The following is a 24,741-nucleotide window of genomic DNA, read 5'->3' on the forward strand; positions in this document are numbered from 1 at the left end:
TCCATTCTGCCTTGTATCAACGGTTCAGGCTGCTGGTGGTGTAATCATTGGGGGGATATTTACTTGGCTCGCTTTGTGCCAGCTGAGCCTTGTTTGAACCCAACAGCCTACCTGAATATTGCTCCCTGAATGACCACAGTGTGCCCACCTTCTGATGGCTGCTTCCAGCAGGATAATGCACTGCACCACAAATTCAGATCATCTCAAACATCACAATGAGGTCACTGTTCATGGGCTCCACAGTCACCACATCTCAATCCAATAAAACACATTTTTTTTTAATATTTTTGAATCTATGAAATGAAGAATTGAGGCATTTCTGAAGATAAAAGGGGGTCCAACCCAATACTGTACCTAATAAAGTGGCCAGTGAGCGTGTATTACCATAACTAAATAAAAAAAAAATGACCACATGTGGTGGTAGTTGAGTTGGTGACCCATATACCAGAAAGGCTCTGACTGGGGCCTGGGTTTGATTCTGCCTTGGGTCGTTAGCTGCATGTCTTCCCCGTCCACACTCAGACTGTCCTGTAACAATGACGGCTAAAAGGAAAAAGTACTTACAGAAACCATTTTATGACATTTATGTCTGTTAATATGAGGTTTCCACCATATCACAAACAGAACAGCTGCTGCGCATTCATAAAGTGGGAGATATGAAACTTTGGTGCAGACTTGAAGCTGGAGTCTGTTGGAGCACGTTGGTGCCACTAGATGGCAGCACCGGCCCGTGGTTTAATCTGACACATTTTCTGATGGTGTATCAGTAGTACATGAAAAGTATCAGATCAGCATGTGCAGACATGCAGTGATGCTTTGATACATTTTAACCACAACATGAATATTAAATAAACTGAAATCTTCACACAGGTCACAGAAAAAGAAACAACAGGAGGCTTCAGCACTTTACTCTTACTACAGTAATTTTTACTGCAGTGAGGACGTGTGTACTTTTTTCCCCCACTACTGTAATACTCTGAACTCAAAGTTTGTGCTTCCTTTCCCTTCTCATGCTGCTGATACACATCATAAAGGAAAGGTTCAATCCTGCGGTCCATAATGAACACCTGGTCTCACTGCTGAGAGGACCTCAGCTGGATCACTGTGTGTGCAATGCAACACAAAGAGTTTATTTATAATAATAATAATAATAATAATAATAATGTTCAAAGTAAAAGTCCATTGTGGCCAGTGAGCTCATGTTAGTATGAGTATGTGCTGTTTTAGCTCATCAGGAGATCTGTCCCACTTCCATGAACACACACTCCTGTGCTGCTCCCTGTAATACAAGCACAACTCCTCACAATGACTCACATGGAACAACAACAACAGAGAAACAAAACTGTGACACGATGTTTTCACTGTGAAGGCTTTCTGCACTCATAGGAGACATAGAGACTGTGGGAGGAAAGCCACACAGACATGGGGAGAACATGGAAACTCCACAGAGAGACGCCACCGACAAGCTGGAATCAAACCTAGGACCCTCCAGTCTCATTGTACATCCTGTATAATGACAATAAAGATATTCTATCCTATTCTATTCTATTGCTGTGAGGCAGCGGTGCTAACCACCACACTACCATGCTGCCCTCCTCCAAAAAAAAAAAAAAAACATGAATCCTTATAATACCGGTTATGCATAAATTTATGTAACTACTCATTTTGTCTGCATTTGGAAACAAAGTCAGATCTAAAACTGCAGCCAGAGGAAATGTGGAGCTCTGCTTCCATCTGACAGCTTCATGTTTTACATGCTTTGCATCAATCTGTGTGTATCAGGGTCACTCACTACCACAGGCTGGTGCTACAGAAATAAGATTTAATTGAATGATGAAAACATTTTAACTTATGTTTTATTTATTTTACAGCCACTGCATTGCTGTTACCAGTTACTGTGTATAGTTGGTTATTGTGTATATATTGAGTATATATTCTATAATTTATACTCAATACTTTCTTCAGCATCACCTGACAATAAAAGTTGAGTCCTGGAGAAACAAAATGGGCAGAAATTTCCAGCTGTCTTAACTGTTATTCTCCAGGTTTTCCCATTTCGGATTCTGGGATAAATACGTCATAAAGAAGATAAAAACCAATGCTGGTTTCTGACTGATCCCAGAGCAGCAGGATCACTGCTTTAGTTTGAAACAGTACACATGTCTGAGCATACCTGCTCGGATGACGCTCACTTCGGTCCTCCCCCTCCTCTCCTGCTCTGCCGTGTGTTCTCTAATGTGGCAACACCACCGTGTAAACACATGAAAGCCACAGGTGTGTGTGTGTGTGTGTGTGTGTGTCCTTTTCAGGGTCACGGGGAGGCTGGAGCCTATCCCAGCTGTCAGGGTACACCTGAGGCAGGATACACCTGTACAGGTCACCAGCTAACACAGAGAGACAGACAACCATTCACACCTATGGGCAATTTAGGGTGACCAGTTAACCTAACCCCAGTAACTGCATGTGTTTGGACTGTGGGAGGAAACCCACGCAGACACAGGGAGAACACGATCTTCTTGCTGTGAGTCAAAAGTGCTAACCACTGCTCCACAAAAAGAAATAACACAAAATTACATTTTGTGTGCAGCACTCCAAGAAAACAAACAACACTGAATCACAACAGCAAATATCAGGATATTGTTGCAGACGACAAAAGTCTGCAAGTAACTGGAACAGTTTAGAAAACGTGTATTTGTTGGAACTGAGGTCGAGTTCACCCCCCCCCCCCCCATCATTAACAGTTAATATTTGCAGACATAAGGAGTAAAAAAGGAGGTCAAAGGAGGAGACGAGTTATTGTAGAGAGGAAGTATTTGTGGGTCTGACTCATAAAGCTGGCAGTTAATTTTCTCTGTAACAGCAAATACAAGAGGCTGCACACACACACACACACACACACACACACACACACAGTCTGTGTGCGTGTGTGTGTCTGTTCTTTACTCTCTTTCACTTCCTTCCTTTGGTAAATTGGCACTGCTGAGTCATTTAGTCTTTCCAGACAGGAAAGGAATGTTAGCCATGCAGTGAGGAAAGCAGCTCTCTGATTGGTTGATAGAAACTTGCTGATTTGGCTTTATTGGTGTTTATTTCTTCAACAGGTTTTTATTGCTGCACACGATTTGTTATTCATGCTTGTGCGATCTTCAGCACAGATATATGAAGATGATGAAATAGAAGCCTGAGTGCTGGATTCAGCCTGACAACCTGCTGAAGGTAACCACTCACAATGCTAACACTAACATCACTGCATGTGTAAGGCTAACATGCTCAAGCTGAAGCTTGAAGCAGCTCAAACTAGAACAGGCAGGGAGCCCTGTTACATTAATACACAGTGTTACAGTAACGCCTGCAGCCTCTAAAATCAGGGTTGAAATGCTTTCTGCAAACAGCCTCATCATGTTACCAAATAACTTCCTGAGAGACTGGAGACAGTTTCAATGATCGCTGTCAGCCAGTGGTGTAGTCTACATGTTTGTAGTGTGTATACTGTGCTTAGAAAGAAAAGTACACCAGTTAGTGCAACGTAATCGACAATTTATTTATTTATGTTAATCATATTTAACATTGTAAAATTTCTCTGATGCTTAAATTTGAATAAATGAACAACAAACTGTACAACAGTTGGCTTTGAAATAAAATAAGCAGAGATTTTCAGCTCTAACTCCTCTGTTTTCTCTTCTCTCTCCCCACATGTATTTGCATGTGTGTGTATGTAAACGTGTCAGGTTCAGTGTGACCAGGAACTCAAACTGATTCAACTATCAGGTCGTTACACATGTCAAATGTTATGCGGTGCACAACAAAGCAGGTAAGCAAAGCAGTCAGTTTACCCAGCCTGCCTGTTGGAGGGCTGAGCTTCATCCTGGTAAACTCAGCCTCTCTGCTGTCTTTAGACAAACTGCAGCCTCATCATGAGACTCTGACCCTGGAAACACAACATGGATGCTGGAAAATCTGGGATGCTCTGCTGGATTCTGCTGTTTGTCTTCTTTCCACTGCCTACATCTGCAGGTGAGAGTTCACTCTTCAGTTTAAGCATGTCTTTATTTATCTAAACAAAGTGAGCAGTCTGATGTGTTTATCAGGGTCACTGAGTGTAACTGTGTTCCTTTAATCCTATAAATATGATTAAAGTTCATTATTTTGGCCATAATGGAGTGAAAATCAAATATTGTTACTTCCCTTAAGTACTCACAGGCTGAGTCTATAAAACTGCTGATTTGTATGAACAGAGCCGTCATGATGGGATGAACTGGGCATGTGCAGAACTGGGCATGTTGCTGGGTGAACAGAGCAGTGAGCGAGCTGTAGCTGACACCAGCGTCCTGATTGAAATGATGTTTTTACTGGAATATGTTTCACACTCTTCTTACTGCAGACTGGCAGGAGCTGCTTTAAAGCTTATTAAACCAGAGGTCTCTCTGATCCTCACTCTGATTGGCTGCTGTAAAAGTCAACAGGTGTACTTTGACCTTTAACCTCTCTGCTCTGTGTTGTTTCCTCTTTCAGAGCAGAAAACCATCACAGCTGAGTCTGGACAGGACGTCCCTCTGACATGTCGAGCTCCAAAAAACAAAAACAAAATCATAGTTGTTGAGTGGAGCAGAGCTGATCTGGATTCAGAATACGTCCTTTTGTACCGGGATGAGCAGTTTGCTCCAGAAGAGCAGCATCCATCCTTTAAGGACCGGGTGGATCTGCAGGACAGACAGATGAAGGATGGAGACGTGTCTTTGATCCTGAAGGATGTGACGACTGCTGATAGTGGAACATATCAGTGTCGTGTCGTCCTGGGAGATAAAAAACACAGGAGCAGAGCTCACCTGAAGACTCACCCCATCATCACCATCAACCTGAGAGTTGCTCCTCCAGGTGAGTGAGCAGAGTTCAGTGTGTCTGTGATCAGAGCTGAAGCTGCTTCCTGGTTGTTGATGTTTGTTTCTAAAGATGTTGTTGATGAGACTTTGTAGAAAGCAGCTGGTCTGAGTGATATGATCAGAGTGCAGTAGATAATGTCTGACAGCAGTTTGAAGAGGAAATGGATTCTGTTCTGTTCTTCACTCATCACCTACCTGACAGCTGACACCTCACACCTGTTTCTACCTGCAGGTCCAGGAGGATCTGTTGGTCTGATCGTCGGTCTCTCAGTTGCAGCTGTGCTCCTCATTGCTGCTGTTATTGGTTTGTTGATCTACATAAAGAAACAGAAAAAAAAGAATCAGGATTCAAACCAGCCTAATGCTGAAGTGTAGCCTGTTTGACATGTCCGAGCTTTTCCAGCTGATCTCAGTCTCCTTCTCAGAGCTGATACTGAGCATTCAGGGGAAAGACAGATGAGGATATAATGAAATTAATGTCTGTGAGTGCTTTAATTTGGTGCTAAGATTTTCTTCTTTTTCTTTTATGCAAAAAAAAAAAAATCAACAATAAGGTGAGGAAACGTTTTTAGTTTTAATGTTTAAATGTCTATTAAAAACTTTTTGTTTTTAATATCTGAAAAATAATCCAAAGTCAAAGTTGTGCCTTTAGCTCCATGAAAACCAGCTGGAAGTCTTCGTCCTGGTTTGAAGAGAGGAGTTTGTTAAGAACAAAAAACAGAAGAAAATCTGATGAATTATAAACATGTGTTCATGCTGTGAGGAGCGACTGTAGCTGCTGCTTTATGTGTGACTGCTGCCTCCTGCTGGGCTCTTTGAGTCTCTCTTTAACTGCATCCAACGATCTGCTTCAGCTCAAAGAGACGATTAAACCCTCGTCTCTGAATCACAGAAGAATCTGAAGATTATTATAATCCGCTTTAAGCACTGAATGCATTTCTGAACTTTGTTACAGCAAATCTTTATTTGATGTTTTTCTGATGCTCATTTTATTACAAATGTAATGTTTTGTTTCTGTAAACATGAATCTCCTTTTAAATTGGATGTGAAGAAACAGTGTTTAAAGGTGTGTTTTATATCTTCCATTTAAAGCGTGTGTGTGTGTGTGCTGCTGTTGCTGTTGCTGGTTCTGTGATCTACAAAAAATATAAACAACAACACGATCCATATCAGCATTCTGTTGAACCTGAGATGAAATGTCTCAGAGCATTTCCAGCTGATCTGTGAGTCTCCTGCTGGTGGTCCAACCTCTTGGAGTTTCATCCATCCATCATTCTCTTCCGCTTATCCTGTTCAGGGTCACTGGGGGGGCACAGTGTGAGAGGCAGGAACTTCTTGGAGTTGTCACTGAGAATTCAGGTAAGAGAGAGATGAGGATATCTCGAAATTGAAATCCATAACGTCCTGAATTTCAAAAGGAGATTGTCTTAAATTTTCTTCTTCTTTGGTGCAAAACATGGAAATTCACGTGTAAGAGCCATTTCCTGTGTTTTTATTTTGATTTACCGTGATTTTTATTTTGATTTATTGTGATTGTAGTTTGAGAGTCTGCATACTAGGGGCCTGTAAGAGTTAACAGTTTACACAGGTTAGGAAATAATGACAGTCAGGTGTGCTGCTATCAGGGAGGAAGCACAATTTTTTGACCTCCACTGTGGTTTGAGGTCGCGGGTGGCCAGCAATAAAGCCTCACCTGTCGCTGCACGCAAGTTGTTTGTGTCGAGCTATTATGTGTTTACTTGTTATGGACACTAATATGAAATATATGAGATGAGCTTCACTGCATGGATGTGTGGATGGCATTCATTTAACCCACGGGGATGTGTCAATCAACCAGTCACACTGTCACAGCAGCCCCACAGCAGTGGCCTGTAAAGTGGTGGATCAAGTCACAATGTTACTATAAATACAATTTAACAGCAAATATTACAAATACATTATAAACTTGCTCACAGTTTGTTCCATTTATAAACAAAAGAGCTACCATGAATGCTATCAAACACATTGTTTATGCTTTAATTTGCTAATGTGGTCATTAAGGTAATACATTAAGGTAGTATTAATGATTTCAAAAGCTGACAGTGATTCAGCTTCCTGTAAAATTGAGTTAGAGTCTGTTGGCAGACTGCCAAATCATCTTTTGTTGTCCTGTTTCAAAAATACAAAAATCATTATGAAGTCATTATCAGAAAATCATGTTCAGTTCCTCCTAATGACCTCGCCTTGAAATGTTTATAAATAATTAATGTGTAACTATCTATGTAATGCATGCTAGATGACTGGTAAAGTATCGTTCAAATGTTTCTTTTTTTTTCATCACATTTCAAAGTTTGAGTTTTCTTTATCATTTCATACGTCAGGCAACACTGACCAGCAGACCAAAAGGTTTTCAACAATAAATAACTCAGCTGTGAATGATAAAAATGAACAAAGTCCTCTCTGAGACCCTTTAGAACCAACCACACATTCATACAGCATCTTATATAATGCACTTCATCTACTTCACAAACACGGCTAACTTAGAACCACCAGTTAAACTTGATGTGTATGACATATTTAGACTGTGTGACAAAGCTTTAGTACCTGCAGGAAATCCACCACACTTAGCCAAATTTACTCTGGAGCGAGTCAAACATGCCAAGTCCACACAGAAAGGCCCAAGCCAGGATTGGAACCTGGAACCAGCTTGCTGTAATGGGACTGATAACCTCTGCAATTCAATTCAATTTTATTTATATAGCGCCAAATCATAACATGGTTGGTTAATGTAAAGACCCGACAATAATACAGAGAAAACCCAACAGTCAAAACGACTCCCCATGAGGAAACATTTGGTGACAGTGGGAAGGACAAACTCCCTTTTAACAGGAAGAAACCTCCAGCAGAACCAGCTCAGGGAGTAAAAAGAGGTGAATGAAAAGAAGCACTCGGTGCATCATGGGAACCCCCCAGCAGCCTGGTGGTGATCTGAAAAGTGGCTAAATTGGCAACAGTGCAGCACAATCTGCAGTCTGGAAGGCTGGTTGGTAACTGGACTCTTACTTATTTTTATAATGGTACCGCCTCGCGTCTGCCCCGAGGTCTCACTGTAGAAGCCCCACCACTGCCACCTAAAGTCACGTGACTACCAGTTTACCGTCCACCAGAGGGCGCATTAACATAAACATGTCTCCACAGAATTTTCTGTCAGTTTTCTGCTGCAGGTTAATTATAAAATCCAGCACACTGTGCATGAAGGCGGTTTATTGGTGGAATAAAGAATTTATTTCACAAAAAAAAAATCTTGATTTGGATCCATTAAAATATGAGTTTGACTTAAAAAACGGAATTAATGTTGTATTAATTCATGTGAAACTTTTACTGCTACCTCACATGACATTTCTTAATATTCAGGCATTAAATCATGTTCATTTTTATGTTCGCTGTATTTCACACTGAAACAGTTGTATGAAGTTCACAGCCAAACATCACATTCATAAACAGGAATTCATTCTTTTATGATGTAGAAAACTCTGAGTCACATTATTTGCATTATTATCAGTCTGCTCTACAGTGAATCAGCTGTGAGGTGCTGTGTGGAGCAGTCAGAGAGCAGCAGCTGGATTCCAGTGGTTGGACTGGTGGACGACTTCAGTGAGGAGTAGAAGACATTTGGCTCTGGTAGAAACTGTGAACACAAACACACACAGGAGCAAAATATCAGCACAGAGTCTGTTTATACAGAGCAAAGTGAGAGGATGAGGAGATGTTAGTGAGGATCAGAGCAGCCACAGTTACAGGGACATGAAGGAGCTTTTTCAGGACAGGCTCATATCAAAGTAAAGCTCTAAAATCTTTCAGTGGATCCAAACTCAGCACTTCCTGTTTTCCTGCTGCTAATTCACCACCACAAAGACCCACATGTTCTGCTCCACATACCTGCTGAACTTTGGACACATTTTCTGATGGTGTATCAGTAGTATGAAAAGTATCAGATCACAGCATGTGCAGACATGCTGTGATGCTTGGATACATTTTAACCACATAAATATTAAATATACTGGAATCTTCACACAGGTCACAGATAAAGAAACAACAGGAGGCTGCAGCACTTTATTCTTACTACAGTAATTTTTACTGCAGTGAGGACGTGTGTACTTTTTCCACCACTACTGTAGTACTCTGAACTTAAAGTTTGTGCTTCCTTTCCCTTCTCATGCTGCTGATACACATCATTAAGTAAAGGTTAAATCTGAGGAAACAGGTTTATCATGTTTGCACTGAAAGAAGAGCAGCTGTGCCTGCAGGCTTTGGTTTCTCCTGTCTGATGAGACATCCAATAAATTTCATTCCACTTCACGATTGTGTCCCACTTGTTGTTGATTCTTCACAAAAAATTACAATTTTATATCTTTATGTTTGAAGCCTGAAATGTGGCAAAAGGTTGAAAAGTTCAAGGGGGTCGAATACATTCGCAAGGCACTGTAGCTGGCTGGCACTTAGAGTGCGGATCCATTGAGACGTAAGTTTCCTTTTCCTTTGTAGAAATAATTTGAATTATGGATGTATATGCTTATTTTGTATTATGGGCTGATGGTTGTAATGATAAAGTCGTGGTGCTGTTCAGTGTGTGCAGCAGAATTGAGATGATGGTCCCCAGTAAAGCCATGTGTTCATGTAATTTGGTAATGTTGAATAAGAAACACACAAGTGTGGAAGTGGCAGCAGTTATTTAACAACCAGAAAACATGCACAACTGTTGTGATGCAGGAAACACACACGATTCACCCATTGGTTACATTTTAACCACAGACCAGGATGCTCACCACCTCCACCTGTATGAGAAGTAAACAAACTGCTGACAAACCAAACGCCTCACATCTCACTGCAGTCTGACACCGTTTGGCCATCAGCTGCAGAGCCGGCCCAAGGCGGCTGCATAGGGCCCCCTGACCACCAGGGGGGCTCCAAGCTCACCGACATTTGTGATGAAACTCTGTTCTTTTTTTTTTTTAACATGCCAGTGTCCTAAAAGAAAGAAGAAACTATTCCACCTTTCATATTTGTACAATTGTAACAGCACTAATTTTATGTGTTGCTGACTGACTGCGTGTGTCAGCCTGAGTTCAGGTAGTTTGGGCAGCATCAGCAGTGCTCCAGGTGACCTGGCAGAGAGGAGGGTATGTTTGAGCAATTACAAGTTTAGTTTATAAGCAGATCCAAATGTAGTTGGTTATCGCTAGCTGGTATGTATGGTATTTATCATGTGGCCTGTCAGTCTGTGTCACCGTCCTCAGTGTGTTTCTAGTTAATATATATTTTCTTGGCTGTTATTGTCATGGTCCTGGGTTTTTGACCCAGAGTTTTTAGTTTTTGGACTTTCATTTTTCCATTGTTAATGATGTTACTGTTTGATTCCTAGTTTACTGTGTTTTTTTTGTCTTTTTCTGGTAATTCCTGGTTGGTTTCATTGTTTCAGCCCTCAGGCTTCCTCTGTTCCTGGCTTCGTTTGGTGTTTTATTGTTTCTGATTTCTTCTCCTGTTTAGTGGATTTAGTCCTGGTCTGTGTTCCTTGTGCTGTAGTTTAAGTCTTTAAGAGTGATTTGTTACCTTAGATTGGTAGCTGCACACCACGTGATAACTACAGACTCTGTGTTAGTGGTTAAAGATGTAGTTTTTTTTTTTTTTAAATATTGATAATTATAAACCTATTCCAGCTGTCATAGGGCGAGAGGCACGGTACACCCTGTGCAGGTCGCCAGCCTGTTGCAGGGCCAACACAGAGAGAGACAACATCCACACTCACATTCACACCTGTGGGTAATTTAGAGTGACCAATTAACCTAATCCCAGTAACTGCATGTCTTTGGACTGTGGGAGGAAACCCACACAGACATGAGAACATGCAAACTCCACTCAGAGAGACCCCAGACAAGGTGGAATCAAACCTAGGACCCTCTTGCTGTGAGGCAATAGTGCTAACCACCACCCCAAAACTAAAAAAATAAATATAAAAAAATCATGAATCCTAATAATACCAGTTATGCATACATTTCTGTAACTACTCATGTTGTTTGCATTTGAAAACAAAGCCAGAGGAAATGTGGAGCTCTGCTTCCATCTGACAGCTTCATATTTTACATGCTTTGCATGTTATCAGTGTCACCCTGATAACTGTGAGTAATCAGGGTCACTTTCTACCACAGGTTGGTGCTATTGTCAGCATCAACTGACAATAAAAATCGGGTCCTGGAGAAACAAAATGGGCTGAAATTTCCAGCTGTCTTAACTGTTGTTTTCCAGGTTTTCCCATCTCAGATTCTGGGATAAATAAAGAAGAAGATAAAAACCAACACTGGTTTCTGACTGATCCCAGAGCAGCAGGATTGCTGCTTTAGTTTGAAACAGTACACATGTCTGAGCAGATCTCCTCTGATGAGGCACACTTCCTTCCTCTCCTGCTCTGTTGTCTAGTTGCCCTGTGGTCATGTGACAGCAGTGAGGAAGAGGAGCAGGGTGTGGAGGAACTTCGAGGCTGTAAATGAAAATACTGCAAACAGTGAAGTGTGTTCTCTAATGTGGCAGCACCACCATGTAAGCACATGAAAACCGTGTGTGTGTGTGTGTGTGTGTTTGTGTGTGTGTGAGAGAGAGAGAGAGAATGGGTGAAAGCACTTAGAGCTGCACGACTGATGATAATTGGTCCATATCTGACATGTTCAGTTCTCACTGCTGAGTGGACCTCAGCTGGATCACAGGGGACAGCACTGATGTAATTTAAAATGTAACACAAAACCATCCATCCATTTTCTTCCACTTTGCTTTTTCGGGGTGGGTGGAGGTGTGGGGGCTGGAGCCTATCCCAGCTGTCATAGGGGCATGGTACCTATTAGAGTTAATATTTGCAGAAATAAGGAGGAAAACAAAAGGAAGTCAAAGGAGGAGACGATGTGTAGCAGAGAGGAAGTACTGAGTCATTTAGTCTTTCCAGCAGGGGAAGGAATGTTAGTCATGTAGTGAGGTAAGCAGCTCTCTGATTGGTTGGCTGAATCTCGCTGGTTTGGCTCTACTGCTTTGGTTTGTTCATTCAACAGGTTTTTATTGCTGCACATGGTTTGTTATTCATGGTTGTGCGATCTTCAGCACAGATATGTGAAGAGGATGAAATAGAGGCCTGAGCGCTGGATTCAGCCTGAACCTGCTGAAGGTAACCACTCACAATGCTAACATCACTGCATGTGTAAGGCTAACATGCTCAAGCTGAAGCTTGAAGCAGCTCAAACTAGAACAGGCAGTGAGCCCTGTTACATTAATACACAGTGTTACAGTAACGCCTGCAGGATTGAAGTGCTTTCTGCAAACAGCTCCATCATCACTCAGGATGTTACCACATCACCTCCTGAGAGGTCAAAGACTGTGTGTGTAAATGATTGTTCCTTCTATTACAGCCGAGACACAGGCTGCAGAGGGCGTTAATGATTCATATTCATCTGTTTTACTGATACAACCTGTGGTTTTACTTTCTACACGACTGTGTAAAGTAATCTCCAACAGCTGAGGAAGCAAAACTATTACAGACACACCAAGTTCACCATGCAGCAAATGACATTCCAGGTGGATGAATCATTAAACAGTCACAAGTGCAGTTTAGGACGAGGTTAGTTATTTAAAAGACACAAACAAAATGAGGTGCATTAAATTCATAGTTCACACTTTGTAAAGATTAGAGCTTTATTCTGCCTGCAAACTTAAAAATATGTCCATAAACAGTTTTTTGCCCTGTGGAGTGAGTTCAACACACCCTCAGGATCTTTCCATTATCTCCATTATCTATCACTTTCCCCAGCATTGGTGATCAGGTTAAAGGGTCACACTCATTATGAACTCGATAACCAACCAAGTGTGACACTGAATCACAGAGATAACACGTAGGTCCTTTTTTACAAGGTCGAGGTCGCCGACATTCAGGTTTCCAGGGTTCTAGTTAGAGGACCATCGTCCGGTGCTGCGCCTGGCTGAGAATTTCAGCTATTAGCAACCAAAATAGATCGCTATCATTACAGTTAGCTAGTGTCACAGCCATTAGCACCAGCAAGCTGTCTTAACTTATTCATTTTATTCTTTGGGTAAAAAATAAAACCCCAACAACTCCCTCCTTTGACACCTTTTACCAAGAAGGTGTCAAAATACACCACCATGGTTATTATCCTATTGATAAGAAAAACAATGGCATGATTATAATTTAGTTTAAAGCTCAATAAGTCATTACAAAGCAGACTTACTCTCTTGTGTGAGCCACTGAGTTTTTGTTATCTACATTTATACTCCACATGTTCAGCACACACATTTGTTTCAGGCAGACAGCTCAGGACCCCCATATTTATGCAGCTAAGGATGAAAAAATATAAAAAGCAATTAAAAGCATCATTATTACATACTCATAATAATATATACTCATATTTTCCAAAACCACCCTCCTTTTCTATAAATTAAATCCAAACAAACAAAATGCCAAAGCACGGGACACAAAATCATGATTATTCTGTAAACGTAATTCAGAATATATCTGTTTAAAAGACATTAAATAAGATAATTATTCATTATCACACCTTCATTATTTGTTACTTATTAGGTAGATAATTGATCCTGACATTAGAGGTTCAGACCCTTTTTTTTTTTGTCTGTTTCAGAGGAGTTAGTCGTCTAATTTTTACAGTAACTGTAATAAAGACTAAAAGAGAAAAACTAGAATTTGTCCATCTGATTTCCGAAAACATTTTCCCATCATTAAAGATGCAGGATTTATTTATTTATTCATGCTCTGGAGAATTGAACTGCTATGATTAAGTATTATTTAGACTGAGTCAACAGCACGAGTCACATCTATGTCATTCTGCTCTGCGGTCAATGACCTTCTAGTAAAGTTAATCAGCATTCCTGATTTAATATTATAATTAACCCAATCTAAATTTTCTTTAATCTTGGCCTGAAAGGCACACAGTGACTGTACCTTAAATGTGTTAAGAGCCCCACCGGGCACTCTGTATGAGAAGGACCCTTTGGGGCTGATTGTTTCATTGGCATTACAACCTGGACCACTGAACAGACACCATTCCATTTTCTCGGAAAACTGAGGACACGGTCTGCATCCCCTCCTGTGGCGTGTTCCCACACCAATAATACAGGTATCCTAATCTCTCAGGTTTTGAATTGTTTTTTAGATCATGAAAATAAATTTAAAATTTCCCCTACTCTATATCTATTCTATTTCCCTCCTTTGAGACATAACAGAGTTATGTCTCAATAATTCAGCTCATCTATCAAAAGGCAAACTGACTCTTTGTATTATTACCCTTTTTTCTTCAAAGTTTGATTTAACTCAATTTGTGCAGACATTCAAAATGATTAATTCTCCTTCCTCTTATGATCTATATCGGTTTTAATCAAATCTGCCAAATAAATAAATGTAAATGCACAAAAGTGTAAATCAGGTCATTTCCTTTTATTCCATATTTTCAAAAACAGGTTTAATGGCCAGCTTTCACGCAACTGTTGTTCAAATTATTTTAACAAAACAAAAAGACAAAAATAGCAGAAATAATTCCCTCCACTCTCTCCTGCCTTCCAGTGTGGGCTAATAACAGGCCTATAAAGATTACTGTTAGATTAACAGACCTGTGGTGTTTCGCTTCAACGGTTCTGGGGCTGCATCGCCATCTAGTGGCGGATAGCTGCATAACAGGAAAATGTTTACCAGTGTTCCCATTAAGATAAGATAAGATAAGATAAGATAAGATAAGATAAGATAAGATAAGATAAGATAAGATAAGATAAGATAAAACTTTAATGATCCCACGACGGGGAAATTTGTGCATTACAGCAGCTCAATACAGAGAAAAAATTAAAAGGATGAGTAAGAACAAATAACTAAACTAAAAACTAAAATTCAATAGAATAAAATAAAATAGCAAAAAACTATACACATATACATAAGCACTATATACATAAATATATATATCAGTGTCAATACCCACATTTACATATACACACATATACACACACGTCAAAACACTATATAAAGATATCAAAATATTAAATACATTTGTAGCCGGTAAGGTACACAGCATACACGGTATGCATTATATGGGTGAGTGTAATAAATAAAATGTATCTGACTGTATGGATAAAGTAATGGCAGAGGAGGTAAAGTGTCCAAGTGACTCAAGACATTATGATGCGTTATACAGTCTAACTACTGTTGGGATGAATGACCTGCGAAAGCGCTCCTTCCTGCAGCGAGGATGTTTCAGTCTCTGACTGAAGGAGCTGCTCAGTTCACCCACGGTCTCATGCAGAGGGTGATGGGGGTTGTCCATGATGGATGTCAGCTTTGCTAACATCCTCCTCTCACCCACCACCATCACAGACTCCAGAGGACATCCCAACACAGAGCTAGACCTCCGCACCAGTTTGTCGATCCTGCTCCTGTCCCTTTCGGTGCATCCACCCCCCCAGCAGGCCACTGCGTAGAAAAGGGCAGATGCTACCACTGTGTCATAAAAGGTCTTTAACAGAGTCCTGCAGACACCAAAGGACCTCAGTCTTCTCAGCAGGTGGAGTCGACTCTGGCCCTTCTTATACAGGACGTCTGTGTTTGTACTCCAGTCCAGCTTGTTATTGAGATGAACACCCAGGTACTTGTAGGAGACCACTGTCTCAATGTCCTTTCCCTGGATGTTCACCAGTGCTGTAGGGGGTGGCTTCCTCCTGAAGTCTATGATCATCTCCTTCGTCTTGCTGGCGTTGATTTGGAGTGCGTTGTTCTCACACCAGCCGACAAAGTCACTGATGACCCCCCTGTATTCCTGGTCGTTCCCATCTGATACACATCCAATGATGGCCGTATCATCTGAGAACTTCTGTAGGTGGCAATGGTCTGAATTGTACCTGAAATCTGAGGTGTACAGACTGAACAGGAAGGGTGAGAGGACCGTGCCCTGTGGCGCCCCCGTGCTGCAGACTACTACATCAGACACACAGTCATGGCACCTCACATACTGTGGTCTGTTGGTGAGGTAGTTGATGATCCATGCCGTCAGCTGCCTGTCCACTCCGGCTCCCTCCATCTTCCCTCTCAGTAGTGCAGGCTGGATGGTGTTGAAAGCACTGGAGAAGTCAAAGAACATGACCCTCACAGTGTTCCCCGCCTGCTCTAGGTGAGAGAGGGATCTGTGCAGCAGGTAGATGACGGCATCGTCCACCCCGATGCCAGGCTGGTAGGCGAACTGCAGGGGGTCCAGCGCTGAGCTCACCAGTGGGCGGAGGTGGTGCAGGATGAGCCTCTCCATGGTCTTCATCAGGGCCATCAGGAAGTCAGGGCCACAGGTCTGTAATGGTTGGACTCCCTGGGATGTGCGATCTTTGGCACTGGAACTATGCAGGAAGTCTTCCACAGTTCAGGAACCCTCTCCAGATTCAGGCTCAGGTTGAAGATGTACAGGACCACCTGACAGAGCTGGTCTGCACAGTCCCTGAGCAGTCTGGGGCTGATTCCATCTGGACCCGCTGCCTTCCTGATCTTCGTCTTCCTGAGCTGACTTCTCACCTGATCAGCTGTGAGGTGGATGTGAGGCTGGGTTTGGGTGGTTGATGGGGCTGGCTCCGCTGTGGGTGAGGGTGAGGAGAGCGCAGGCAATGATGGCATTGCACCAGGAGAGAGGGGGGTCAGCATAGGGAAGGGGGCAGATGGGAGCTGAGGGGTGGGGAGGTGGTCAACGACCCAGAGTCAAATCTATTGAAGAATAGATTCAGGTTGTTATCCCACCCCCGGTCAGCAGACACTGTGGCTCCTCCATTGTCCTCAAAGTGGCCAGAGATTTTTTTCATGTTTCTCCAGACTTCTCGGACTTTGTTATGTTGGAGCTGTTCCTCCATCTTCCTCCTGAAGCTCTCTTTGCCTCTCCGGATCTTGTATTTTATTATTTATTATTCCTACTCTGTCTTCTACATGATAATTCCAGTGATTTTTGGCTACTTAAAGTATCTTTATAAACCTGTGATGCTATAAATAAATATTTATGTTTATATTTAAATGTGGATAAATAAATATTTTAAAGACACTTTTTCTGCTGCATAAATAAAATAAAATTATGCTTTGAAGCAGAGAAATAAAATAAGCAGAGATTTTCAGCTCTAACTGAATCTATAACTCCTCTGTTTTCTCTTCTCTCTAATCACATGTATTTGCATGTGTGTGTGTGTGTGTGTGTGTGTAAATGTGTCAGGTTCAGTGTGAACAGGAACAGGAACTGATTCAACTACCAGGAAATGTCAAATGTTATGCGGTGCACAACAAAGCAGGTAAGCAAAGCAGTCAGTTTACCCAGCCTGCCTGTTGGAGGGCTGAGCTTCATCCTGGTAAACTCAGCCTCTCTGCTGTCTTCAGACAAACTGCAGCCTCATCATGAGACTCTGATCCTGGAAACACAACATGGATGCTGGAAAATCTGGGATGCTCTGCTGGATTCTGCTGTTTGTCTTCTTTCCACTGCCTACATCTGCGGGTGAGAGTTCACTCTTCAGTTTAAGCATGTCTTTATTTATCTAAACAAAGTGAGCAGTCTGATGTGTTTATCAGGGTCACTGAGTGTAACTGTGTTCCTTTAATCCTATAAATATGAATAAAGTTCATTTTTTTGTTCATAATGGAGTGAAAATCAAATATTGTTACTTCCCTTGAGTACTCACAGACTGAGTCTATAAAAGTGCTGATTTGTAAGAACAGAGCCGTCATGATGGGATGAACACAGCCCTGGCAGGAGCTGCTTTAAAGCTTATTAAAGCAGAGGCCAGCAGTCTCTCTCTGATCCTCACTCTGATTGGCTGCTGTAGAAGTCAGCAGTTGTACTTTGACCTTTAACCTCTCTGCTCTGTTGTTTCCTCTTTCAGAGCAGAAAACCATCACAGTTGAGTCTGGACAGAGCGTCACGCTGCCATGTCGAGCTCCAAACAACAACATTGTAGTTGTAGAGTGGAGCAGAGCTGATCTGGAGTCAGAATACGTCCTTTTGTACCGGGATGAGCAGCTTGCTCCAGAAGAGCAGCATCCATCCTTTAAGGACCGGGTGGATCTGCAGGACAGACAGATGAAGGATGGAGACGTGTCTGTGATCCTGAAGGATGTGACGGTTAACGACACTGGAACATACGAGTGTCGTGTCGTCCTGGGAGATAAAAACCGCAGGAGCAGAGCTCACCTGAAGACTGACCCTATCAGCATCATCTACCTGAGTGTTGATCCTCCAGGTGAGTGAGCAGATAATATCTGACAGCAGTTTGAAGACTGTCACCTACCCGACAGCTGACACTTCACACCTGTTTCTACCTGCAGGTCCATCAGGAGGACATTATGGACTGATAGTGAGTCTGTTAGTTGTTTCTGGGCTTTTCATTGCTGGTTTTTTGTGGTACAAAAAACATCAACAACCAGAGAGGCCATACCAGCCTCCTGTTGAACTGCAGCCTGTTTGAAACGTCTCCAGTTTCCAGATTAGGTCAACAGAGGACGCCGTTGCCACAGCCCTCTGCTCTGCTCTCTCCCACCTGGAGCAGGTGGAACTACGCTCGGCTGCTCTTTGTGGACTTCAGCTCCTTCCTGGCAGACTGGTGACCAAACTGTCATACCCGGGAATACCACACTCCACCTAGTGACACTAGTGAGTGGAGTATGGAGTGTAAGAGGCTAGTTTGGGAATGGCAGTGTCGCCCTGGTGTGTCAATAAGAACACCTCAGGAGTCCCAGTGTCTTTAAAGAGTTTATTTTGGGTTTATGCAGCACAGCCATACACAGATTCAGCACAGGCTCAGCCGATATGCTTCACAGATGAAAGTTGTGGTCTAAGAAAGGAAATAAAATAAACACTGGTTTGTGAAAGCTAACACTAATATAACTAAACAAACTAGCCGCTAATGCCAGAAGTGTTATGACGACAGGGAGCAACCACATCTAACAACGAAAGCAACAATCATCAGCAACGCACAATCTTGCACCTGACACAAGGTGAATAAATCCACGGCCATGTGAGCCGTGAACCTCGTTTACTACCTGTCTTTGGATCCAGGACTTCTTGACAGACCATTCCCAGAGGGTAAAAGTAGGCTCCGCCTCTCCTCAGCCTTCAGCCTCAGCTCTGGCGCTCCACAGGGCTGCGTACTGAGTCCACTACTCTTTACCCTCCACACACAGGACTACACCCGAGCAAGTGCATCATGAAGTCTGTGCATGACACCACCATGGTGGGGCTCATCTCAGGGGACGATGGGTCAGTGGGTGAGGTGCTGCTGCTGTTGGGAGGGTGCAATGAGAGCAACTTGACTCTGAACATCACTAAGACAAAGGAGATGGGAGTAAATTTAACGAGGGCATTAAATGTCATTCAACCTCTGTTCACTGTAGAGGACGGAGTAGAGATGGTCTCAGATGTTTGGTTCCTGGGAGTGCACCTGGAGGACAACATGACCAACACTGTCAAAAAGGCCCAGCAGAGACTGCATTTCCAGAGGGTTCACAGGAACAACAGTCTGACCCTAAATCTGCAGGTGTCCTCCTGCTGTTACTCTACAGAGAGCATTTTGACTGTTTGTGTGTGTGTGTGTGTGTGTGTGTGTGTGTGTGTGTGTGTGTGTGTGTGTGTGTGTGTGTGTGTGTGCGCGCACAGCAGCAGAAAGAAACCCTGAACAGGATATGCAGATGAGGATGGATGGAGGCCAGATTACTTCTTTCCATTGTGTGTGTTTCTGCTCACAGGTGCAAAACACAAGTATCATTAGACAGGTGCATAAGGTACCTGCATTTATGCACTTTTCTACTCTCACTGACCACTCAAAGTGCATTCTATACATTCATACTCACAGGAGTACCCACAGGAAACCCACTAGAGCTTCTCTGGAGTGGGTCCCAGCCAGGATTCAAGAACCTTCTTGCTGTCGTGTGACTGTGATGACTTTCTGCACCACCCTCTGACCTCTGTATGACCTCTGTTGCTTATGTGCACCTTATGTGCTGTTGTACTATTTGGCTGTTTGGAGATTCCCCCATGATCCTTCAGAGACAGTTCCCATGACAGCATCAGGGTCCTCCCCGACCTCTGTCACCACTGTCCCATAAAATATACACACAGATGTAACATGTAGAGTTTCACAGCTTCAAGATTCCCTAAAATCTCAAATTTTACAGTGTTGGCTTTAAAATCCACCTGAGGGTTCAGCCTCAGCACTTCAGGAAATGTCACCAAGTTTCAGACTAAAATAATAACATTTAGGGAGTTCTTACTGCTGTCAGATGTCAAAAAGGGTCAAAATTAAATGAACCCAACAGGATGTCAGTGATAGTCCTGTTGGGCCATACAAGCTTGATTAGCACTTAGCATGAGGAAGCTATTTGCCTGTGAGAAACTTTGTTCATGTAGAGCTTGATTACTGACCACAGTGATGAACTTCTGTGGTTTGACTTTTGGATGACAAACAAAGCAAAAGCTTCAGGTCCACAAACTACACTGAGCAGGCATGACGTCACTCCATCCAAGCTGAATGAGAGCTGCTGTCTGCAGAGAGAGCTGCAGTCAGCTGCTCCCGTCTGTCACAAGGAGTCGCCACTGCGCAGCTCAGCAAGCACCTAATTTACATAAATATGACAATTGAAAACACATCGTATATAAATATCAGATTAAAGCAAATATTCCCATCTGATCTGTAATCCATGAGTAAATTGTTTAAAAGGCTTTTTAGTTTGCAGACAGAGCTTACAAAGATGAGCTCTTAGTTCGCTGATCTTTCTCCAGCCTGGCCACTTCCTCTGGAAATCTGTTTTTCCTGGCAGAAAAGAAAGCTACATTTTTTCAAACTGTTTATTTAATGTTCAGTATTATATTCGTATGGGGAAGGGTAAAGGAAAAAAGAGGTTATCTTAGTTTATTTGATTCAATAACACATTTCCGATTTTATTTTGAAAAGTTCTAATTTCCCTAGTTACTCAGGATTTCTAAGATCCTATTGGAGGGAGGAAACGTGTCCTCCCCCCTCCCCTCACTGAGCAGGCACGGTGCAGTTAGAGCGGGAACCCTGAGTGGCGCGAGCGATAGGAGACGAGAGCGGAATTTCAGAAAGGAAGGAAGCGAGGAGATGAGCTTTTCCCATGTCTCTGAAGTGGTTGTGGGAGAAAGTAAGGCCGATTGAAACGGCGAGCGATAAGTTGATACAGCTTGATTGCTCGCTAGTCGTCTTGGTGAGTAGACGTAACAGGAGCTGTAGCTAAGCTAAGCTAGCAGTCTTAGCATTAGCTCGTCAGCCAGCAGGGTGTGTTGCTGGGAGCTGTGCTAGCTGGGGGCAGTTATTCTCGATTGATGCTAACTGGTGGTATTAAACAGGGTTTCCGCGGGGTAGTAAAAGGTAGTAAACAGAATTTGACTTGGTAGTAAATTTTTCATCACCCCTTCAATATATTTTGACTTTTCCATTGATGCAAACTTTTTGTTTTAAGTTCGTTTAACTGTAAGATCTGTATAAAAATATAACTACTCAGCAGGACCTGAGCTGACGTTGATAGATGAGCGGTTCCACTGTCCGATCTGCTGTGCGCATGCGCGGAGTCATTTTGCGCCTCTTCATGAGAAAATGTAGTTTTCACAACTTTGGCTCTATGACCCGGCAAAGACTGGCTTAACCCTCCGGAGTGCACGGACGCGCTGGCGGGTCAAAAAGACATCTCCGATTTTAGATGATGTAGCATCGGGACGCTGCTGACATGAATCGAAAGTGCAGACTTCAAACTATGTACCAGTTTTTAAATTACATTGATAGGCCAAGTAAAACCAGAGTTATGCCCAATAATTTACGCCATGCTTTTTCCTGTATATCGTCCTCACCTTCGGTGCGCGTTTTGTGCAGAAATAAACTGCGAAAATGTGAGTTTCGCTAACAGGAAGTTCTTGCTAATAAAAACAACAAAACAAAATAATTCCTGACAACCCCTTTCCTATTGGTGGAAAAATCAACCAATCAGAAAATTATGCGGTAACATGATGCCTTTGGGTGCATTTGACTGCTGCGGAGCAGGTGAAAAAGTGATAAAAGAGACATTACTGGCAATTTTTGCCTGTGATGGGCCCCTCAGTGTTGTGGAGGACAGAAACTGTTTTTTGAGGTGGCATAAATAATTTGTCTAGCATCTTAATGTGAGTCCTGATTGCTCTGCCAATAGTTGTACACAAAAACACCTGAAGCCTTTCCTGTATTTTAATGTGAATAGTTGTATTTAACTGTATTTACTATATTTTTTACACAAGTTTTGCAAATTTACAACTTATATTTGCATTTTAATTGTAAAAATATTTTGTTAAGCATGTTTGTGATTTTTAACTTTTTTCTACTCTGGTTTTATGTTTTTATGTGATTATAAGTCTTAACCTCCTGAGACCCAGGAAAAAAAATATATTTTTATTTTTATTTTTTTCATATAAATCAAGCTTTGGAATGGTAAAAAACACATTGCAAAGATTATTTTGGTTTTAACTCATTTTCTTTAAATTTTGCAACATGTGTACTCCAGTGCACAACAGGACTTCATTCATCACGAGTGTGAAACATTGATAAAATTCAAGAGCTGACTATGAAAATTGATAGCTCCACTAAAATCATTGTGAGCAGAATACCAAAACATATTTAACCTGTTAACTGGCAAGGGCCCGCCCCCGGGCCCTCTGTAGCGATTTCCGACTTTGAAGCCTCATAGCGTCACAGTAACGCTGCCGTTCGCCCTCACGATGCTTTTATATGACAGACTAGACCCTCAGAATTCGATTGACACCTCATTTAGCCAATCATGTTATGAAATGGATTTTCCAGAGCCAATAATATCCAGAGAGCGTCATGTGACATTTAAGGACATGCCCCCAAATGTTCTCCAATCGTTCTTATTGGTCAACTCTAACCTGAAATCTAAAACCACAGATGGATAGCCAATATAATTCCCGACACGTGGGTATATGGCACTATGGGGTGTGTTTTCACATGAAGGCATAAACTCCCTGCGTATTCAGTGCGTATTTGCTGCGTCCTCCATGCGTAAACCAAACAGGAAGTAGGAGTCTATGCGCTGACGTGCATAAACAGTATTTACAATGTTTTCTCTCGGCAATGGATTGTCAGAATGCATCAAAAACAGACTACATTTATTCAACGAAGTGACTAAATGACTCACGAGAGTGGATTATTTTGTATTAGAGAATGTCGTCGCTGATTTGACCAGTTTTATCGCTGCAAATGAACACCTGTTACTCAGAAGGCAGAAGGTAAGTTTTTATTCTCAGCTCGTCCTCGTATTATATGCCGTTCTGATGTAAATATGTATGTAATGCTGAGCTTGGCATGCACCATTACACAGAAAATATAACCGTGCGCCGCTGTGGCGCCACTTATATTGTGTGTTTGCGTGGGCGCTGTATAGTGGTGTGATTTACATATTGAAATGTGCCAGGTGTTTGGGGGTAGGGAAAGGTGTACTGTAAGTATCGATTGGGGGTTTCGCGGGCTTCTCTATTACGTCAGCATCACCCGATAAAAGGGCAAGGTGAGGTGGACAACGTCTCAGAGCTTCATTTGAGATTCGTCGTGATCGCATCGTTGTTTTGGAGTTTTGCGAAATGGCACAGCGGGCCGCCGGCAAGACCAAGTTCAGCGCTCAGGAGGTTGTGGAATTGCTCACACGGAGAGAGAGCGACATTTCAGCATCAGACTTTTTGGGTTCAACTGATGATCCAACATCAGAAGAAGATTTGTTTTCCGATGGAGATGACCAGTAAGTGTCTAAAGTTTTACAAGTTGGGGGTGGGGGTTATTGTATGGGAGGAGGTTGTACATTTTGTATCAGACAAGGACTACTGGGAGGATTGTGTGGTTTTTATTTTATGTGTGTATGCACTGTCTGCATTTACTGTAACTTTTTTTGATATACAATGTATTTATTTGTGTGTGTAAGGGAATCACTGAAAAATGACTGGGTTTTTGGTGCATGAAGGCCTGACATTTTCCTTCTTTTACAAATTAGGGGAACCTCTGATCATGAGTGGCAGCCAGCCAAAGAGAAGATGGTGGAAGAGGCTTCTTCATCTGATGAAGAGGATCTAATGCCTGTTACAGCACAGGCCAGAAGGGCCAGTGCACCACATGTGACAAGCCATTGTGCTTTGTCCCAAACAGAGACTGCTATAACCAGTGGCACATTGAAAATTCCATGTGAGGGGGGGTGGGGGTAGAGCAGAATAATTGTAAATAGTTGCAGTTTGCTGTGCTGTGTTTTTTTTTTACATTACTCTGAAAAATAAAATAGCATTTACAGAAATGGTGATTTGTTTTGTGACTATTTTTTTTTTTACAATGTACAATAGTGTCATTCATATTTTATTGGATTAATATGGCTTTATTTATGATTTATTCAGTAATTTTGTGTGTAGTACAGGATTCCTCAGGACAGTATCTTTGATTAGAGCCCTCATTGATGACTGTATGTTGAAGCATTGATGAGTTACAGCCCTTTAAAATTTGCATGTCAAAGGGGGCTTAGATGCGGCACTTGGACTATCCAAATGGCACATGAGAGAGCACGCCAGGGCATCAATGCACAAAAACCTTTACAAAACAATAGGCTTTTGTGCTATCTTGATGAAATTCGAAATGCACGACAAAAAGACTTCATTCTACAGCTCCAATGTATTTTCCAGTCGTTACCTTCTATATTCAGTGTGTAGTTACATGATAACAATCAGGAAAAATCTAGGCGAGGCAAAAATTGTCTACTTTTTCTGTGTTCCAAACTTAATAGCTACAA

The 24,741-nt window shown here is 42.1% G+C and overlaps 2 protein-coding genes across 2 annotated transcripts in view; one reads left to right on the forward strand and one right to left on the reverse strand.

Moving 5' to 3' along the window:
* Positions 1-24,741, reverse strand: part of LOC115776526 (butyrophilin-like protein 2) — a 143,191-nt gene that overhangs the window by 87,544 nt on the left and 30,906 nt on the right. The window lies entirely within an intron of this gene.
* On the forward strand, positions 3,081-5,788 carry LOC115776509 (programmed cell death 1 ligand 1-like). Its single transcript, XM_030724230.1, has 5 exons — positions 3,081-3,216; positions 3,729-3,811; positions 3,897-4,014; positions 4,513-4,875; positions 5,113-5,788. The coding sequence occupies exons 3-5, from the start codon at positions 3,942-3,944 to the stop codon at positions 5,253-5,255; spliced, it is 579 nt and encodes a 192-aa protein (XP_030580090.1). The 5' UTR covers positions 3,081-3,216; positions 3,729-3,811; positions 3,897-3,941; the 3' UTR covers positions 5,256-5,788.

The sequence above is a fragment of the Archocentrus centrarchus genome, unplaced genomic scaffold, assembly GCF_007364275.1.
Source record: "Archocentrus centrarchus isolate MPI-CPG fArcCen1 unplaced genomic scaffold, fArcCen1 scaffold_33_ctg1, whole genome shotgun sequence".
NCBI lineage: Eukaryota > Metazoa > Chordata > Actinopteri > Cichliformes > Cichlidae > Archocentrus > Archocentrus centrarchus.